At 29.5% G+C, this 22,911-nt stretch overlaps 1 protein-coding gene across 2 annotated transcripts; it reads left to right on the top strand.

The window, feature by feature from the left end:
• Positions 1 to 5,396: 5,396 nt before the first annotated feature.
• Positions 5,397 to 9,755, top strand: LOC119672626. 2 transcript variants are annotated; one of them, XM_038083725.1, is made up of 5 exons: positions 5,397 to 5,534; positions 7,800 to 8,242; positions 8,301 to 9,081; positions 9,183 to 9,502; positions 9,578 to 9,755. In XM_038083725.1, the coding sequence occupies exons 1-5, from the start codon at positions 5,510 to 5,512 to the stop codon at positions 9,647 to 9,649; spliced, it is 1,641 nt and encodes a 546-aa protein (XP_037939653.1). In that variant the 5' UTR covers positions 5,397 to 5,509; the 3' UTR covers positions 9,650 to 9,755. The 2 variants fall into 2 exon arrangements, with proteins under 2 accessions (XP_037939653.1, XP_037939652.1); XM_038083724.1 differs by lacking the exon at positions 5,397 to 5,534 and adding an exon at positions 7,625 to 7,723.
• The last annotated feature ends 13,156 nt before the right edge of the window (positions 9,756 to 22,911 follow it).

Below are 22,911 nucleotides of genomic sequence, written 5' to 3'. Positions count from 1 at the left end.
CTTGTTTTAAAGTTCATCGATAAAGATGAAAAAATCTGCTAAATAACGTGAATTTAAGGAGATAAATTTTTTTTTAACTCTGAAGGCTTCTTGCGAGCCAGCTATCTATAAAACGGCAAAAAATTGCTCATCATAGAAAGTTGATGGCTATCTGCTAACCTTTCATTGCGACCAAAAAACCAACTAATTGAAAGTCCAATTGAAAATCATAAATAAAATAGATGAGTGGATATTTTACATGAGAGTCAAAATACTTATAAAATTAACAAGTTTGAGTGATGCAAATTTTAACAAGTTTGAGTGATTAAAACAATTAAATATTAAGGTGTAGAACAGTGTTATTTGCAGTCCTGCAGCCTTTCCCATGATGTCGCCTATCTGTTCTTTTAAATCACTGCACACACAAACTTCTGTCCAAACGACCATTCATTGAAATGGTTAGATTTTTCCGTCTGGACCCGAGTTGATTTCAATTAAAACCTCACGAATCCTCAATTTGATCTTACAAGATACAGAAAGATCTATTTGACCTGTAGTCACAGTGAATAACGGTCTTAAAGGTTACCTCAAGCTTAGTAATCGATCTATTAAATCATCAGTTTTAAATAGAATTGTTATGTATCTAGCAGGATATCTGTTTCAGATATCTACAAAACGATAATGAAAGGCTGGATATATACCTTAACAGAAAACCTTACTTAACTCTATTTTGCTTTTTAATATTACTTCGCCAATAAGTCCTTAGATATATTCTATAATTTCTATATTTCTAAATAAAACAGATATCAGCGTACATTAAAAGAAGAAGAACAAGTAGAATGGGTACAATTGGGCTACTCTTCGTTACTTATTAAACTCTTAATATTGACTTAATCGTTTATACTTTCTTTGCTATTAAATACATTTAGGAATATTAAAAATTATTCGTTATAATGAAAGATGATATGGAGAGGGTAATTAAGCTTGAAATCGATAAACTTATAATAACAAAAAATGTTTAATGGCCTTGAATGGTTTTGTTTAATTAAGTTATTTGCATGAAATGCTTGACCAGGTAAATCTCATTTCAAGCTTAAGTGGCCAAGTCTCGATAACTGATAATTTCTGGCAATTTCCTTTAATGTCACAAGCGACGAAAATTGATTATGCAGCCAATCTGTTTTGGCATTTGATGAAATTCGCAAAATGAGTTGAGTTGGCACGTTTTGTAAAGGATACCCGAATTTTATATGTTAACCTTTCCATTTTGTTGCAAATGTCTAAATTGGTTAAGGACAGCACGTAAACAAAGCAGCTGTGCTGTGAGGATACTAATCTACGAGTACATTGAGCAAAGGCTATGAAAAGCTATGGAAGGCTATGGTGAGTCAAGTGAAGCTTGAACACTAACAAAATAAACTGCTTTAGATTATTTGCTTTGAAAGCGAAGAAAATTCAATTAAGTTAATAAAATTACTGCACAAAAAATAAAAAAATAAAAAAAAAACAAAAAAAGAAAACAAGTCAAGGCGAAATGAATACGAAGAAAATTAAAAGTATAGAGAATCCTCGCAAACCTACTTGTTTTGATTTTCTGAGAAGACGTGCAAGACTTTTCTTCCCTTGCACTGACGAAACTATAAAATTATATATTGAGCTAAACACGTTCGCACTTTAAAGTGAACAGAAGTGAAGGTATTTTGTGATATACAAAAGCAACAGTCCTTTGTGTCAATGTAAGATCTTTTGGAAATTATAAATGTTATTGCAACCCCATTTTTTGGCTCAAAGGTACTTAATTTCGTATGATTTTGTGCTAAAGTGTGCGTTGTTAAAATGTTAATTAGATTTGCTTTGTATCCTTTCTGAGCTCAAACACAATTTTATATTATTGAAGTTAATGCAATATAATTGCAAATTAAGCTGCTATGCTATAATACCGCATAAATTTTTATGAGTTCATAAAGATTTGCTAAGGTATCCCTCAGATTTTCAACTAACGCAATATAGAATAATTGCTCTAATTTCAACTGAAAAGTGTATAATCAGCTTAAACAATGAAACTGAATAAATAAGGTCCTTACAATTATGCTACTGCTTTATAGAATCGGTTGCTTCTGCCATTGTATAAGCTGATGAAGCACAATTTTATTTATTTGAACAAAGATATAAAAAGATTCTCTCATCAACATTATCGTTTCATTATGCATCGTTGCTGTTGGGGCTTTTAATCCTTTGCCACACTTTGTGGTGCAGAGTAAGTGCTTCCAAAAACTTTGTGTTGCTGAGAGTGAAGTGAACAGATTGAAGTGGATGGAATGCAACTTGTTGTTAACCATTACATAAGGAAATGGATGATTGCATTTGCATCCCTGAATTTAAGTACGCAGCTGCATTTGCATTGGCATTAGCAAATTTAATCCGATTTCAAGTTGCAAGTAACAATATTTGCTTGTGTAGACCAAAGGAAAAGTAGTGCGTTTCTAACATTTAATTGGTTTTCTGAAACAAATGCAAAGAATGAAATAAATTTTCATTAAATTTCTGCAGTGAAATTATCCTGGCAATGCGTATTAATTAATAGATTCTATCAGATTTGATATATTATGTCATTTAATTAGTTTGAGTCTTAATATGTGTAATGCATGCTATTGCGGTTCAACGTAATTTTATAAGGATATCATGTGTGGCATGTGCAGTTAAAGTAGAAGGAGGGAAGTGTAATTGTGTGGAAAGCACATTTACTGCGAGCTATAATAGAGAGTTTGGAATGGAGATGAGCAGGGTGCCATGTAAATCGCTTTGAAAGGAACATTTTATAATGGAAAACACGCAAACATTAAGCAAACAAATCGGTTCTGGAATTTATGTGTAAGTTTTTATATATCAATTGTATTTGATCTAGTAATGTATTAATTGAATAGAAAGACAATAATAATTGATTACTAATGGATTCAATTTCTCTTTACCCACTGATTGCCAAAGGATAAAGGAAATAAATCAATAACTGCATGACAAAGTAGTTTTTTTTTGAAAAATTCTTTTAATTAATTTTGTTAATGCATTAAATACGAAGCGTGAAAATAAACGGATAAAAAAAAATGAAAAAAAAAACTAATTTATAGAAAAAATAGCAAAATTTGTATAAGAGGATTATAGGGTGAATTTGATTAGCTAGTAGTTTGATAGTAAAAAATATTTATTAACACCGCAAATGTACCTCATCCTCCTACTCTTGGTTTCTATATTCATTTACGTTTTAATATAATTTCTCTAGAATAGTTTTTGGAGTGATTGATTTAAAAGCTTGCTTTTATAAAGGCAATATAACGTCCCCGAGAAACAGAAATAAAAAATAAAGTTAAATATCCATAAAGTTATTCATTTTGTGGTTCTGAAAATAAACGTGCATAAAATATATGTAATCTTAGAGTAATCATTAACCGCACGTGACGGTACGCAGATCTTAGATCAGTTATTGAATAATCACGAAGCTTATGAGAAATATACAAATTGGTCAGTGAGATGGGCGAGACTCTACAGAAATCCCCCAGTTATCAAAGAGTAAAAGTGCCCAGATTCACTAACTCGAAAAAGGCTCAACTAGAACTAGAACTAGAACATAAAATATACTTGAGTTTGAGATTTCAACTAAATTATTAATCCAATAAATTGTTCTCACCTTACCATTAAGCTTGAAATACAAAACCTTCCATATGTTATCCACAAGATGTCTTATAAAACTATTAGGATAATTCTAAATCACTTTTCGATTTATAATAGCACAGTCAGAACTTAAAGGATTTTTAGTTTAAATGAATTAAGAGTTTGAAGAGCTGACCGTATAAATACGATTCTTTTCGGAAATTTACAAAAATGACAAATTTTAACACTGACAAATGACAAATTTCATCATTGGACTTTGGTGGCCAATTCTGAATATCAAAATGTAAAATTCCAAGCGACTGCGTTACTCGTGGCACCAATCTGCTGAAACTACATGTCTTTTACATGCATACCTTGCATAACCTCACCATTATCATTTTTAAATAAGTACGGGCCTATCATACTTCAACACAAATATCATATCAAAGAGTGACCTTTAGTGGACGTAGTAATTTTTCACTGCTCCAGATGTTAGATACGACCAAGTAAAAAATTATGGTCATCCTATCAGAAAATTCGATGTAAAAATCTTTAACCATTTTTCTATTGTAGTACGTTGTCTAACGTTCAGCGGTTGCTAAACGAATTATATTGAAATTGGATGAAAAAGCTTTGTTGGACATGTCATTTTTTTTTTGTTTTTGTTTTCAATTTATTTATTACAATTATTGTTTTTAGGATTTAATTTTACAATAAGAATATATTTTTGATAAGTAATATAAATGCATAGAAATACGTGCATGGACTATCTCCAGTGACATATCTATATATATTTACATATGATAGTGTAAACTGATCATTTACTTCAAGAAGGTTTATGGGAGTTTTTCTCTATGAAGAATTTCGAAGGTGATATCAGATCCATAGCAAGTGGATTGGAATGACTATTCGATTTGCATATTTCTTTGTAAATTTTTAAGTAGTTGGTAGTTTTTGGTAAATGTGATTAGTTATTGGTAATGTATCAGGAGGTATTTGCGATCAAACGTAGTTTTTAATTTAAAATGTCTATTGCCAGATTTTAATTCAAGACGATTCCCTATAGCTATAGTGTATCACTACAGAAGGGTTTTAGCATATTACGATTATTATAGTCATATTATTATATTATATTGCTTATAATATTTAAGTGCTTATTTAGTATATTTAGTGAACAATTCAGTATTTCGACTAAGAAAGTAAAATAAATTTCGTAGTTTGGTTTCTAGAAGTTTACGTTTGTTAAAATTAGGATCACTCCAGGTCATTTTACTGTCCAGGTAAATTCCTATACAAGTCAAATAGTACTACCAAATCAGGATCAAGTACTAGATAACACCTTATATTATTTAGTTTTTGCAGGCGTTTCATATTTTTAATTTCGTTTCAAATTTTTCATTTTTGGATGGGATGAACAAAAAGCAATCAATATTATATAAAATTCAAAATATCTCGACATTCAAACAATTAAAATTAAATGGAAAATGCGGGAGCAATTCAGACTTTCCAGTATATAACAACAAAAGTTCAATAAGTCTATAAGTGTATAAAACAATTAATAATTATAATTTAATTAAATTTAATTGAACTTATAATTTAATCTAGTCGATAACCTAGAAGAGAATATACCCGCTGTCATTTCATTTAAATTTAATCAACACAGTATGTATAATTTTAAATGATTAAAGTCATCGCAGTAAACTTAAAAAATTAATCATTATTTAATATATTTAAACTAAAACACTTTTTTTCATAACCAAATTATAGTTTTTTCTACAATACAACAAATTTTTGAAAAATAAATAAAATCAACATTTTTTGGTTATGTTCTCAACTATAGAATAATTAGATACAACCCTTTCATAAAAATTAAAAATTTTCATCAATGGAAAGCAAAAAATTTCGTAGTGGTAAGTGGTAACATATTTTTATAGAGTAACAAATAATGAAAGAAACTATATAAGAAACTATTAAATTGTAAGTTAATCAGTAAAAAAATTTGATAGAAATAGAAAATTAATTAATTGAACCGCCTTATCAGTACAAGCCTATCAGTGTTATAATGCCAACTTAAGTCCCATGGTATATTCCAAACCATATTAAAACTCCATGACATGATACTCTGTCACATGATATTGTCCCACATTTTAAACAAGACAGCGGAGATTATATACTCTACTAGGCAATTTGTTATGATTTTCATTTCAGTCCTGTTAAGAAAACCTGAATCTGTAGGTAAAAGTGCAATTCGCATGAAGTCACTGAAAACCAAATCTGGAGAATACGGCGGATGAGGAAGCAATTCGTACCGTAATTCGTAACGTACCAAATATGGGTGTTCGTTTTTTCATGATTTTTTCATCTCTCGACAGTCGATCCAATAACAAGCAATAGTAGTTCGATATTACTATGTTTTCTTTTTCCAAATAGTTTATGAAAATTATTCTACTAGAATCCCTTAATACGGAAGTCAAAACTCTTTTAGGACCACTACTTCTATCTCCATTCTCTGGCTTGTTGTTTTCCCTCAGTTGTGAAATAATGGATCCATATTTCATTAATTGTTACTACGCGATCCCCAGAGTTAACTAGATTGTGCTTAAACATTTTCAAACAATGTTTTGAATGACGATGTCCTTGTTGTTTTCGTTTTTGACCAATTGGGAGTAAACGCGGCACTTATCTTGCCGAAAGCGTTTTCATACTCAAATATTTATGTTAAATATTCTATACACTTTAATATGATATGTTTGTCGTCTATGTTATCTCATGCAATTCAATTTTTGGAACATCCAATAAGGTGTTTTTTTAAAAATATTTTTCAGTTGTTATTTCTTTTAGACGACCCGGACGCTCTTTTTCAAAAACATATACAGACGTATAAATGTATAGATATGCAATGCTGTATTTATCTATTATGCTTCTAAACACTTCTTACTAGAACAACTATTTGTTATTGTATACATGGTAGGTAGGTTGGATTGGTGGTCTTGTATCCAAAAGCTCACTTGAGTTCAAATAATGGCCCATTATGGTACCACAGGTATAGCTTTGTTGCGCATTTACAGAATGACAGCTCATTCCGGTCAGTAAAAAAAGGCGCCCCAAAGATTTTTAATCTTCTTCAAGCTAAAGATGGGCACTGACACATAAGATGGTGCATTGTTTCCTCCTCATTCTCAGAGCCACAACCATGGCAAAAGTCATTAAAGGGTGGACCTAGTATCATAGCATGCCATCTTGTTTCAAAATGGTCCGTCAGCACAGATACCGTGGTATTAAGTTATTGAGGGAAACTAGGCAATTGTGAGTAATAATTGATTATTGTATATATGTGTAAAAGTGAAGCCTAGAACGTTTGATTGATTTGATTGTGCTACTCATATGAATCCTTGAAGTTTATTGCATTTTGCGAAACGTTGTATTATTATAACTTGAATATTTAAAGATTAGGTAACAATATATTCACGTGTTGAATCTTAAAAAATGTATAGGACTTGAAATATGAGTTAATAGTTTAGATTCTATGTATAGAATTTACAAAAGTAGATTTAGTAAATAGTTTTCAAACTGAATATTTTATTAAAACGATAATATATTATTATGTACATATAATAAACCTAGTTTTATTCAACTATTACAGAATCTAATGTACGTAAGCACCGTAGATGTACTTTGAGTCCTTGCAAGATATAATTCGATCTCTTAATGCAATAAATAGCTTTAAGGTATAAAAGCTGAAAAAGTACTTCAACTGAGAAAATTTCCAAATTCGGGTTTCTGAAATAGATTGATTTTCTTCCTTCCCTTGATTTCATTGCTTGGCTCGTGTTTTTGTTAAACTCTGAAGTTTATTAATATATTTGTTCTAATATATAACTATAATAGAATCAATGATGAAAAATGGTAGCAGGCGAAATTAGACGAATACTTTTAGAAAAAATCAATTATTAAAATGAAAAATATTTTCATTTATTTATATATATTTTTTTTACAAAGTATATACAAAATTTTAAAGCAATCATAATGTTTCACGACGAGGAACCACAAACTAAAGTTGCTTATATAGATTCTTTAGTAGAAACAACCAAAAATAAAAGTATGTGCGAATAAGAAATACTAATTAAATAAACTAATAATAATATTTTATTTGATATATTTTTGAAATGTTCCAGAAAAAATTAAACAGGTTCGCTTTAGTAATGTTGAGACATTTATATCCTCACCCAAGGAGAATGCGAAATTACCTGTAAACTGTAAGCCGGTATCAATTTTACGCAATTCTTCCACAAAATCCAAAGCCGCTTCTAGTGATTATTTTAATGATTTGCTTATCATTAAGCCAATTGACTTAACTGAAGAGAATATTAGAGTACCTGTGACATCAACTAAAACTCGCAATGAAATTGAAAAGGTAAAAAGTGTTTCTCAAAATAATGTAACTTCTACGTCTGGTCTAAAGTCAGCCGTTGATGACAAAGAAGTATCGATTTTATGGAATTCACCTTTTGCTGATGTGAAAAGTGGTGGTATTTACGTTAAAAATATTGAAACTGGTATTCCAGCTAAGTTGTCTGTTGAGAACATTACCGCCAACAGTGTTTCCAATAAGAATTTTGTAAATATCATTGCATTAAATTTGACACTATTTTTAGCTAAAAATCACATTTTTACAGATACCCCCCAAAAAAGATAATAAACTTTCCAACAAAACTACTGGGAACAAGAATTCTATGAGTTCTTCAATTAATTCTAGTCTTCGAGCTAAACCATCTATAAAAGAAATTTATGGTAAATACAATTCTGGTGGTAATAATCCTTTAATAAAATACGTTAGACCTAGAAGTAAACAGCAAATTCGTTTGCTCACAACTCAGATCATGGATGATTACAAAAGAAGTAAGAAACTTAAAGGTAAGCTCTCTCCCTTAGACACACCGCGCGTAAGGTACTCTCCACTTGCTGTTCCGAAAAAACCAAGTATACAGAACATGCATGCTGAAAATATGCTTAAACTTTTGGGACCTGTATCGGAAGAAATAAAATCGAATTTAAAGCAATATCGCATTAGTGGGGGCGCAGAATCTGACGTTGCAGATACAATGAAAGAGGAACTTCACGTAGACATTAACATTACTGATTCCACCACTACTATTGGTGAACGGCAACCGCTTACATTAGCTTGTTCCGATGATGAAAATTTGGATGAAGTACACAAAACACGAAATAGATCAAAATCAAAAGGTGGAAAAACCTCAGAGCCTACTTCTAAAGATACTGGCGGGAAATCAATTTATTTCGACCGTATATTTGAGCACTTGGATGCCATGGTTAATAAAAGTATATCAAATGCTAAAGCAATTGTTGCAGAAAATGATTACAAAGATGTTAAGAAGACAAAGAAGCAAAATAATAAGATTGAACAGAATAAAAAGATAAAAAGTAGAGTTTCTAAGTGTAAGCTAAATTTTTGATAACATTTGCTTGAATAGCTAGCTTATTTATTTTTTTTTCACAACATTAATAATTAGAATTCTTAATAAAATAATAATTTTTAGACGATAACTACAGATTGGGATTAAATAATGTAATGGCTGAACATAACGTTCCAGAAAGTAATGAAACAGATAAACCAACTGAAGGTGGTGCTGAATCTCTACTTTGTGGTATTAATAGTCCTAGAGAGTATATTGCTCAGATCAACGAAAAAACAAAACGCAATTATTTTGCTAATAAGAAGGAGAATGTAGAGAAAAATCATCCATTCGTAACAAACGAATTTCGAAAACATCAAGCTCTTTCGTTCTCAGAGAATAGATTAGATGAATTAAATTCTTTGAATTCTCCACCATCCTTTTCCCTCGGTCATCGACAAAAGGTAAGTTTTCATTAAATATGATTATATCATCGATGTAATTATTACAGCAATTTTAATTATTGTTATTATTGACAGGAATCATTAAAAGAGAAGAATGCACTCAGAAAAGCTAGATTGGATAACTTCTTTAATTCAATGGGTAATTAAAGAAGATTAAAATTACAATCGTTTTTGTTTTTCTTATGAATATTTCTACAAAAATTATTATTTATATCTTGAAATTATATGTAGTGCGTGAGTTAATATATTTAATTCTAAATAAATAATCATTACTTAAATAAATATTTAATTGAATATAGGATAGAGTTAAGGTCAAAAACTTTAATACTAATTTACATTATCTTTGAGAAATGAGAAAGTTAGTCCCATATTGTACTATTGAGTTTAGTTGTCCATTTTGTATCTAAACTAGTCTAAAGAGTAAACTAATATATTTTATACTGACGGGTCCAATATCTCATTGTCTCCTTTTGGATCTGAATTGCACTTAAAAGATGAAACCAATAATTTGTTTCAAGTACAAAGTCATTCTTTTTATCAAATGTTTATATGATACTAAGTGTAGCTTGCTGGATTATTGGGAAGAAATGGCACAGGAAGTACTTCGGCATAAGTAGTGATAGCCAAGCTGTTCTTGAAAGTTTTGTTAACTTCTTAGTTTATTCAATGTATGATTAATGAATATAACACAAAACAAAATAGCGTTGTAAAATGTGATAAAATAAATGTTTAATGGGTTCCGGTCACTGCAATGTTGTAGATTATGAATTGGCTGACCACTTGACCATTAAAGGCTTTGTATGGAATCAATTTTCATCTTTTTTATGCACAAAAAAGATGGTCCAAAATAATAATTCGTAAGGTAACAAAATGTTGTTTAAAAGAACTCTACAGCGGACTGGCGAAATTTCATATGTAGTAAAAAAGAAAGTATCTCACGGTACTGATCGAATTCATCAGAAGTCACAACACAAATGGGCCCCACCTATCCACTGTGAGCATCATCATGAATTCAAATTGTAATCATGTCTCGAAGATGAGGACAAAACAAAGAGCATCTTCTGTTGTTGCTAAAATGTGAAAGAATTACATTGGAATTGTTATGTTATGATGTCATGATCTGAGATTTATTAAGAAAATTTAAAAATTTGTATTAAAGAAGCACATTTTAGGTACATAATTTTTTTTTTGTGTCTTGGTTTATTCTATCCTAACATAACATATATTAAAAAAATGAAAATCTAAACTAATCTTTAAATGTGAAGAGAAATTAAAATTTTTCTTCATATTGAAAGCCACCATGTGAGACTTTAAATCACTAAGCTACAGGATTTGGGAATAATTTCTATGATGAAACACAGCATGAATATCGTGAAGCTCCTTTGTACTATGAGTCTATCTATAATATTTGAATTTTTGACAGGTATTGATTAGTGCAAGGAAATGCTAAAAACGTCTACGACTTCGTGACTCGTGACGAACCACTTTTGGGGTTTTCCAAAGTGAGTAGAACTCGACAAAAGTTGTTCACAAATCCAATCAAATAGTTTTATGTTTTTTCAGTAAAAACCGGTCATAGCATAGCAGTACCACTTAATAATGCACAATCTGTGTTTGCCGAAAATCTTCGGAGAATTGCAAAAAATCAACCGTCGAAGGAAAATCATCCTCGACCGCGATGATGCGAGCTATCAAACATCAAAACAAAAGAGATTCTGAGCACTTAAAACGCCGACTTGATGGACCATCAATGACTTCTTTTTGTTCCCAAACATTAAAAAATAAAAACCAGGCAAGCGTACTACGCCCGAACAGGCCAAAAACCCTGGTTTTGAAAATACCAACTTCAGTATGGCAAAATTGTTTAGAAAATTGGTTGAATCGAGTGGAAAAACGTGTTGATCATGGAGAAATCATCGAAAAACTGTAAAATTGTTTGCACTGATTAAAAATTGTGTTTTCATTGTTAGACGTAAAACTTAGAAGGCTACTCTCGTAGGCTACAGAGTGTAGGGTATAGAGTCTCAAGTAAACTTGTAGCCTTTCCATTGATTCCAGTTAGAGAAAATTTAGTTTAGCTGCAGCAGCTAAAGTGATAGATAGCTAATGTGTAATGTGATATCACCATTTACTTTTTAATTGGTTCATACCCAATCTAATCGTCTATAGCTAGTCTTACGACAGACTTAGGTCAGCCAAGAAATGGCAAAGAACCCATTGAAGCATTAAATCGTGAATCTATTGATACAGTTCATCCTATATTTGCAAACATGTGCAACTTTCGGTGACATAATCGAGCTCCTTAAGGTTTTAAGCGCAGCTTGACTGTAGCTTAGAACTACGATACTCGCTTTCCATCCAAATTCAAAAATTAGTTGTATGGATTCGAAGATTGTTACTACTACTGCTTAATTATTATAGATTAACGCCTTAGAATCTTTGACAAAGTAGTATTTGTAACTCAAATTCCTAAAAAGTATATCACCACCTGAGTCTTTTTCACTTTTCGAACTATAGTCTTAGAGTTAGTACTAATTTTATTAAGAAAAATATTAAAATACTAACTAAAATTAAAGCACTAAACTGTTCAATTTGTTTTTGTTGCAATTATTTGAACTGAAAACTTTTTGTCCTTTAAGTAAATTAAATTGCAAAATATATATCTTTTTGCACAGGAGGCTAAAAATATAACCACATTCTCTATGTCAAAAGAAAAATAGCACACATAAAAAATCATAAGTGAAAGCAAATAGTATTTTGTTGTGTTATTTGAATGTGTAAATATCAAGGACTCTTTCCTTCAGCAAAAGACACATTTAGTCCTGCTTCACGGTAGCACTTAGAGGCGACGATAAACAAAACGATAAAGAAAAGTAACAAGTACAATACAAACTGAGAAGAAAAACAAATATACATATATGTATGTACATATATACCAGTGTGCATATGTGATTGTGTGTGTAAGTGAAAAGCGAAACTTACGTGATAAAATCCACAAATGTTTATTTAGTCACCATTTTTATTTGTTTTATGGTATGAAAATATGGCGGCTTCCTTGTTGACAATGGCTTCTTTGTTGTTGATATTATAGGCATCGCATGTGGTCTATTGATATACGGCTTTCCGCTGACCTTTACCGCATAAAACAAATGTTTAGTTAAAACTTAGTTACTTTTTGGCAAGTAAAGTGTTGCTCTATATTTCCCTTCTATATATATAATTTGACTTTTATTTTTATTCCAATTTTTGGTTTTATTTTTAATTCTTTTTATATTTGCATACCGAAATTGATTTAGTTTTTGATTATTGAGTTCACCACAAAAGCGAAAACGTGACATTTTACTAAGTGAATTCTGTGGTAAAATTAAAATAATTAATATCGAAAATAGCCACAAACAATGAAAGCAAAAATCATTTGATTGCCATACCAGTTTAGGCATATTGCACTGCGAATGCCATTTCGCTCGAAAATTCACACAAACATCTATGTTAGTATCCTTAATTGAGTGTTTATTAGAGTTTATTCATGATCGGCATTTGTGTGCAATTTGAAATCAAATTAAATGCATAATTCCATTTATTTTCCATTTAATTTTCCATAAAAGAGACTGCATGCATACGACTTCTGTGTGTACTCGAAAATGTCCTGCAGTTGGAAAATTGATTTCATTTGGTTTTAATTTCACTTTCTATGAAATAAATATTACTATATTTTACATTTATTATGTCGTAAATAATGTTTATTGTTATTTTCAATTGAATGTTATTAAATTAAAATTTGTTGTAGTTTATAGTCATTTTTAAATAGTTCACATTAGAGTACACATAGCGTATGAGTAACCTCAGTTTAGCTAATTTGTTCAAAGTTTAGTACATTTGCTTAAAAATAAATTCATGGCAAATTTGAGAGCATATTTGACTTACAAAAATAAATAATTTTACTTAAAAAAATAATTTTAAATTCAAAAAACTTTATGGATATACACACAAAAATAAAATCACTTCGTGCTGTTTATATAAGATACCACTATAGAGATCAGATTTTTCAGCAGGTCGGTTGCTATCCCGAGTCTTGATTCTTACTTTATTAAAAATGTCTTAAAAACACAGTGGACAGTGTATCAAATCGTAAAGATTATATTTATAATACTGATATATATAACAAAATGGATAAATACTTCCATTTATACTCTTCATAATTCGTTTCTATCAAATCTAAGCAGAATTTAAAGCTGAGCTGAAACTAAGAGATATTATTTTAGAGGATTAAGTGGTCCTAAATTTATGCGCAGCTGCTCTTTACATATGATATGCAATATAATTAATATAATGAAGAAAATTTAATTTTTTTATTTAATTTTAGTTTTTTTATTATTAATTTCGTAAACTTAATTTCAAAAATAAATATGTTTAAACGAAAAATTTTTGTGTTTTACATATTAGATATTTGAGGTGTTGAAATATATTGAGGTCTCGAACTTTTGCGTAGCATTGTATTCAGCCCTAAAATTACTTTTTTTGTTTAAATTTTTAAATTTTAATTATTAAATTTCAATAGAAAAAAATTTAAATTATATATAAGTAGTAATATTCCTTAAACTTTCAGTTTTAGAAGTTTACGTTTCGTTTACGACTCTCATTAATGATATCAGGCTCGTTTAAGTGAACCGAAAAGTGTAATTTTGGTTATTTTGAAAAACTTAAATTATGTTTACACTAATATACTTAATATATATAATTTAGTAAGCAAGATAAATGAAATTATTAAATAAAGTAGGTTTCATTAAGGCCTGTCCTCCATATATACTTCGTAGGCTGGTTGAGGTATGATAACTAAATCAATCAGCAAATTTTTTTTTAAAACTAATTTTGTAGCTTATCGAGTTATAACCTATATACATATTTCCTAGATTAATCTTTAAATTCATCAGCCCATTTTTTCTTAATGTTACAACTGAAACGAAAATGTTTACTGAAAGTAATTAAGGAAATTAACGAACAGAATACAGACAAACTGAGCCATGTCCTTGCTTCTCATGGATGGTATCTATTAAGTTTATTTTTCAAATTAAAAATTCAAATTTTTGTGAAAGTGTTTCAAAATTAATTTACTTTTCATTTAAAAACTGATTTTCCTATACAGCAGAAGTGTTAAAGCTAAAACTTAAAAACTAGGTAATTTGAAATATTTGTTATATAATCTATATAAATACCTAAATCTGTGATATACTTATTTGATATATACAGATTAATAGGACATAATTTGCAGAGGGTGAAACTAAGATTATGTTATATGTCAATGTTATTAATCACGATAATAACTATTTAAACCTCTAACAAAACAATATATAATTTAAATATTATATAAATTATATATATACATGTATCTATATAATTTTCACAACTTGATAAAACATAGCTTTTTCAAAGTTTTTTAATTAGAAACTTGTTGTACTGTAATGAAATAGTAGCCTTTACTTTACGATGTTAAGGTAGCACATCGTAACCTTTTGATATGGGAGTCCTCATAGCAACCGTTTGTCGTGTAATTTCTTTAATTTTGTCATGGAAGTGCAATTCAACATTAATTAAAAGTAAGTAAATACAGTCATTCTACTCACATAAATTTGGATTTTAACCACAGCAATCACGATACTGCCATTAAGGTGTCATCCGCTTTTAGTTAAAAAATCCGATGTTGTGAGCCTTTACTCCTATAAGATGCCATCCCCTATGGGGTTAAACATCCGATGCTGTTAGGCTTTACTCGTGTGATACTAGATTTACACCTGTTGGGCACCGCAAGTAAAACTAACTGACTATCACTTTTACTTCGGGTCATGCCTAATGAATTGAAGTCGCTTTTTCCGACAGACTTGCCTTACCTCGGGAATATTCCAATCCCTTTTCCGAAGATCGATCCGTATGTACAAGAAACTTTAAGTAGTTTAAAGAAATAAATTCTGGTAGTAGTCACATGATTTAGGAGGTCTTTATTTCTTCTAGTTGTATATTCATCGAATACTACCTTTAGGAATTTATTGATTTTTCTTATAATAGATAATCTAGCATGATCTCATTGAAACAAAAGCTATTCACTTGAAAAATAAGTCTTTGTACATGTTTCTTTTCCGATTTTTGATTTTGATATTTTCTTCAATTTTGAACACGTAAAAGCGATTTATCGCATTACTAATTGAATCTCTTGTATTTCCCTAAAAATATTCTGCTAACACCTACCAATATTAATAACACCTACCAATATCTATTGATTTCTTAGCAATCACAAGATACTATCAGATTATATAGACAGAATTTTGCTTTTGATTTTTAAGAATTACTTGCTGTTAGTGACCTTTAGTCTGATCCAAAGGTGGGAGTTAAGAGGGTCGTGTTCAGTTAAGGATGCAGTGATTTTTTTTACATGGTTTTAGCAAACAACATAATTGAACCAAATGGGTCCTTGATATATCACTCTTTAAATATTTTCTATTGATTTTGTTTTTGGGTGCATACGTATATAATTAATAAACGTAACTTGGAAGTGCAATATTCTTTTAAATTATGATTTTTATAGAGAGTTTAAACATTGTTTAATAAAAAATTGTTAGCCGACGAATTAATAGGATTCAACCACTGAAAAAAATACTTATAACAAATTACTTCTCCAAATTCTAATCTTCTAGCAAAAAATATGTACTAAAGAGAATCCAGATTTTAAATTTTTGCTTCATTTTAAGTGCGTAAAAATTAAATTTCTTTATAAATTAAATTGCTTTCATAAAGGTTCACAATATACCACTAAAGAAAATATGTTGTCTGTGAGAAAAAATTAATAAAATGCCCAATAAAAATATATAAAAGTATACTTGTATAAATGTACGGATATATATACGTACCGAGAAAGACCAAATGTGCAATAAAATAATAAAAAGCAGAAACCACTAATTCATATAATATAAAATTCATTTGCAGTCATTGCCAAATAATAAAAAGATATGGCATGGAAGGAAACATATTCGTGCTCAAGGCATATTTCAGCTGCGGGCTATGAAACCATTTTCCTGACGAACGTCTCGAATTCCAAAGTAGTAAACTCAGTAGTGGCTGAAGCGAGTATAAAAGCAGAGCAACAAAAATAAGCAGAAAAGACGAGCAACGTTAGTGGCTGGAAGGTACAATATAAGCCAAATTTCATTGCAGGTGTGGCAGGATAAAAAACATATCTAACGATTTTCTTCCTTTTTCTGCTCAACTACACTATCGAAAAGCCTATCTGTTTGTGAGATAACACATGTAAATATGGAATATGTAAACATATTTAAGGTTTAAAGATTAACATTTTATTGATATTGCAGACTTTATAAGGGATTGTTATCAAAAACCACACTGCTTACTAGAAAAAATACTTGGACAATTTGTTATTCAACTTTTAAATATATGTTAACATTTAATACATTCCTGGAGAAGCTGCCATGGATGAAGTCTAAATTGTAAATGAGTGCTTTTTATGTCTTTCTAAAGATACAGAATGCCATCGAGATTTTTGGTTACATTTTTTGTTACTCTAAGGATTCTATCTGTTTCAAAAGTTGAGTATTGAGCTAGTAACTTTTATCTGTAGAGGCTCTATGCTTCCCGAAGAGAAGAGAACTACAGTAAGTAAGAAACTTTTATCTTTGTTTGATATTACCAAAATTGTTAACAAGATATTTTCTGCATCATTTAAAGTACTCAAGCCATTTTATTATATTAGAGTTGGTTTTTGTTAGCACAAAATATCAATTATGGTTGCAGTGTTCAGCTTTATTGGTACCTCATAAATTTGTAAACGTCTATTCTATTTTCTTTCACTAAAAAGATAATGTTTGAAATATAAAACATTATACAGATTCGTAACCTCTTTGTTTTGATAATTGTAAATTTTGGCTCATTTTTGGTACTTTGAAAGTATCATTGATGTAATATCGAATATAATAAAAAGATCGGCAGAAGATTCAATAGAAATCTGTATGTGCAAGGACTAGAAAATCATATGACATTGGTAGAACGATATTAAAATATGATCCAGAGAAATCAAGAAAAATATATTGTGCACTAAAATAGTCACAAAGCATAACGTTTGAAATATTCTTTCACTACATTGGGGCGCTTTTACTTTGAAGATATAAGTCGGAAAAGAACTAGATAAGTACCCGAAAAATATAAACCGAAGTGAAAAGTATTATAGAACGCCAAAGCTTTTAAAACTAATATTTTTGGTAAAAGTGTATTTGTTGTCAAATAAACTATGAATATAATATACCTCTAAATTTATTTTTGGTATGAATATGTATTTCAAAAAATTACAAAAGTTATAGATTCCCAAAAAATATATGTATTTAAAGATTTAATGTATTTAAACAAGATATCACATCAACGATTGAAACAAATAGCACGCTTAGCGCGTTTCTGTTAGAAAAGACCGAGTAATCTCACAGTGGGTCTGCTAGAATTATGTCAAAGGTAGTATATACTAGAAATTATGTTTTTGAGAAGTAATTTTGCAGTGTATTATCAGTAGATTATATTGTTCAGATGTGACCCCATATATTTCTCTCTGGTTATGTCACTCTTAAGTCACCAAGAATGTGAATGACAGTCTGGTGCTGAGATAGACACTTAGGGTTGCGTATTAAATTTTATTGTAACACTGTTTAATGGGTATAGTACTGATATGTGAAACTTATTTGACTTCTTAGATTATTTGATTTGGAATTTAATAAGAGCAATAAGGTTAATCTGGCGAAGTTTAACTAGTGAGCATTGTGAAAATATTAATACCTGATATTCACTAATGATGTGTATTTAGAAATACTCGAAACAGCTGCATGGTCAGTGAAAAAGGCTGAAACTTTTTATTTCAGCCTTTTTATTAATTATAATAAAAATATTTGTTGTTGCAATTTAGTACTGTGAGAAACTTTTCTATTAAATACAAATAGTCACTGCTATAATAACTGACGTTAAAATCAAATTTAATATAATTAATTTTCATTAAAATAGTTAAATACCTTACAGTTACAATAGAATTTGTTTCTTACCACATAATATTATTATTTTCAGACGAAACTATTGTACACAGCGACTTATGAGAGGTATTGTGCTATGATTATACTTCCTAAGATAGTTTAAAAAAATTATGCTATTTATCATACTTATAACACCTCCTGCTGACTTATTAAGCTCAATAAAAGCCTTATAGATATACCTACACCTCTTTTTGACAATTGCAGTACATGCTAAAATAATTTGTTTGACATTGTGTCAATATTCTCTGACTCTCAATTGTACTAAGAACCCAATGATTAATTCAAGTTTAAATCTGTTTACACGCAAATTTTTTTTTTGTTGTATCAAATATACTATATGGATTATTATAGCGTTTTAATCCGAGCATTTGCATTTTGTATTCTATATTTCTAAGTACTGTTGCAGTCTGACAAGTGAATATTACATATTTATATGTTATGGTCTTTTGAAAAGAGTTAAGGCACCCAGATTTCTGAGCTTGTCAGCTGTTTTAATGCTGTCAAATTTCTCATATTCAGGCATCAATAAAAGTTTAAGTTTGATAATTCTAATCAGCTTAAATATAAAATTTTTTCAGTTTACGATCCAATTTGATTTGCTATCCAAGATCCAAGAAACAAACAAAAATTTTGGTTACAATAACTTTACAGAATCGAAAAATTTATTTTTGTTTAATTTTAAAACATTTTTAACCGCATTATAACACTATTTGAACTATATGAAGTATTTATGAAAACGGTTACATATATATGAGAACACTTTTATCAAAGATTTATAAATAACATTTTTGACAAACAGTATTGTAAGCCTTCTGTTACTTTTTAGGCTAATAAAATATATTAGAAATTAATATAAATAAATATAGTATATTAAGTGTTATTTAGAAAATAACAAAAGGCACAAAATGTAAATCAAAACTAAACGGAAAATGTACAATCGTTAGAATATAATAAGCGATATAATGCAAATCAAACGTTAACATAAAATATACAATTGAATATATCAAAAAATGTTTAATGTTAAAAATAGATTTCCATTTAGTGCCACCAAATATATTTAAGCAAAATGTAGTTCTTTTATCTAAAACCTTTATTATCGACCATAATTTTTTCCTTTCCTTCCGGTTTAGCACAACTAAAATCTTATCGAACACAAATTCGTACATAAACTCCAAAAAACATACAAATACACTTCAGCCATCAGATATCTTTAAGATGTAAGTTAGATAAAATGAGTACATACAATAATTATATATGGCATGCGGTAAGGCTTGCGGCATATGTGGGCGTTTGGGTTCTAATACAATATATATGAGTATTTGTATTAATGCGAACACGTATGCTCATATTCAAAATCATATAAAATTTGTGGTTAAAGCAAATCAGCCGAACATATATAAGCGACGCAGTAATAATACTGACACAATGAAAGTAAATAGAAACAGCCACAACAGCAACAACAATAATAACAATAGCAACAAATTGTATAGAAAAATTTCCACAATTTATTATATTCGACAAGCTGGTTGGACCCATGGTTGGATTGTGTCGTCTTTAATATCAAAATTTTATCTTTTATCCGTTCAATGATGCGTGATGCGCAGGCAAGCAACTTCGCTACTCGCAAAACAACAAGTTCACCTGTAACTCAAGGCTTACTACTTAAATCGTAATAAATGCGTCTGTATAAGCACAGGATTCGATGATTGCCGTGTGTATTTGTTGAAAAGAAAGGCAAATAAAATATAAGTAAAATGTCCTTCAAAATGAATTCCCTTTTTTTTTATTTGGGAGTAGAACGCTAACTCACATAAAATATATATCAGCACAAAATTTTATATTCGAACCAACTTAATCTGCTTTTCTTCTCAATTTATTTATTTATTCTTTTACCTTTTTCTTAACATATTCTTTCGCTTTTCTTCTATTTTTGTCCTTTTTTCATTTTTTCATACTTTTTATTTTTTTTTATTTGTTTTTTTATTTTCATTTTAGTTCTCTTGCTGACAGAAGAACATTTTTTTGTTGTGCGTTTTAAACGAACTTCAAAATGTTTTTATTATTTTTTTATTTTATTTTTGTGTTTTATATTTATTTTAGTGTTTTTCAATTCATTTTAAAAGTTTTTCTATGTTTTCCAATTTCTCCTGTTGCTTGTTGTGCTTCCAGTAACGCATATAATGCTGTTCCATCAGACACTCGCGCCTCCTCTACATTATAACCACATTTTTGACATAACTACTCGCCTCACATCATCACCAACCAGTTGAATATTTACGATAAATTGTTGCATATTTTTAGGCTGTTGCTCTTGTTTTGCGCAAAATTCTCATCACAACGCATACTCTCTCTTAGTTGAGTATTTTTCGCACCTCATACCCCATCTTTTGTGCTTTTCATTTGTATGAGTAGCGAGCACATGTTTTTTCGCAATGTTTTTTATGTCCCTGTTGCGCTTTTTGTATAAAACGTGTCTTGGTGTGTGTGACTCTCTCCCAGCCATTGTAAGTGTTAAAGTCTCCAAAGAGAGACGTTGTTGAAATTTTGTAAGGAATGAATGTGATTTTGTAGAGTTTTATGAAATTAAAGTACAAGGTTTATGTTTTGATAAATAATAATTTTTACACTAATTGGAATTCAATCACAACACAAAAATAGTTAAATGAAATCTGAAATTAATAACTTAAGTATTTAACAGATATATTTATTAATTATAACATAAAGTTAATATATTATTTTGTATTAATAACAAATAAAAGATTGTCAAAAATATATGTTTAAATATGTGAATTGTAGGCACAAATATTTATGAGAAGTAATAATTTTAAGAAGTCCTTATATGTCTTTCAGTGAATATATATTAGTGTTGGAAATTATTATTTATTATTATTAATATTTACAATGTATTAAAATTTTTAAGAATGAACCGATTGAATAAATATATATCATGTAATAATATGATCGGAATAATTGAACTGATCATAGAATTAAGTAGAATAGAAAATGAACTGGGTACCAGAATTCAAAGGGCGAAATATTACGACCATGATTGATCTTTTGTATCATTTACCGACTTTAACTGAACAGTAGACACTACGCCTTTCAAATAAAACTGAAAATTTTAGCTGCTTAAGACATGCTCACTTCAAAAGAGGCCAGGAACTCTGGAAGAGCCTCCTGCTAGTCTAAACCAAAGCCGTAGAGTTACAGAGAATGTGGCTCTATATATATAACAAAATTTGTTCCCATTAATGTCGTAGAAAAATTATTCTCCACATATATAAGGAAGTTAACGTACAAGATATAGAAAAACTGATAAGTCAACTTGTATTATCCGTGCCAATCTAGTGAAAAAGCGATCCCCAATTGACATTAAAAGCACTTTAAAGTTAAGAACCAAAATCAAGACAAAAAGTCTTGAGAGAATTTTTAGTTAAGCCTAAGTAGATCAAATAGACTCAATTTACTGTTCCTGCCAAGCCAGTATAGAAACGATATCTAATAAATTTGAATGTTGCCTCGTATACTATCCTTGTTAAGCCAGTTTATCTTTTAGATAAAACTAAATGTGGAAAATATAGAAGGTTTCGAACAGTAATGAAGTAGGAATAACAGAAATTTCAGTTAATTTATTGAAACTTGGCTGACCATATAACGCTGTTTCTAGTATTGTCAAGTACTCATCATCAGTGATCTTAGGAAATATTCGTATTTTTATTTAATTAATTTATAGTCCCTACATAATTTGTTAGACTGCAAGTGTTAGGCTTAGAACTCATGCCTGTCAAAGTAGAAAGTAAAATGTAGTTACGAACCAGTCAATCTCAAAAACCCAATAAAATTATAACTCGAACGTCAATATAAGAGGAGTTCCGAGAAAGCGCTACAAGGATTCTTGGTAGCGGGTTCCTAAGAGTCAATTGATTACAGGACCAAATCATAGCAAAGTTGCAAGGACTAGAGGAAAGTGTTTTTGGATATTATTTGTTACAGTTCTATTAATTGTTAAATAATTAATTATTAATTAATTCTAACTATTAAATATAATTGGAATTATATATAAGAGTCCTACCATATCTATTTATTTTTTTTTTTAAATATGATACTCGTATTAATAAATTATTTTTATTTTTTACCACAAACGAATAAATGCTGTAATATTAAAAACATCTTAATTTAAATTAAATTAATATTATAAATTTTATATTATTTTATTTTTAAACAAAATAAATAACCGTCAACATTGTTGAAAAACAAGCTATTAAGAGAAAATGACAAAGAGCAGAAATGAAACGACGCAATTAAGAGAACAAAAATGTTCAAGGGAAAGAGAAAGTA

Source organism: Teleopsis dalmanni, chromosome 1 (assembly GCF_002237135.1).
Source record: "Teleopsis dalmanni isolate 2A chromosome 1, ASM223713v2, whole genome shotgun sequence".
NCBI lineage: Eukaryota > Metazoa > Arthropoda > Insecta > Diptera > Diopsidae > Teleopsis > Teleopsis dalmanni.
The sequence above is the reverse complement of the archived record's forward strand: the minus strand, read 5'-3'. Positions and strand labels throughout refer to the sequence as shown.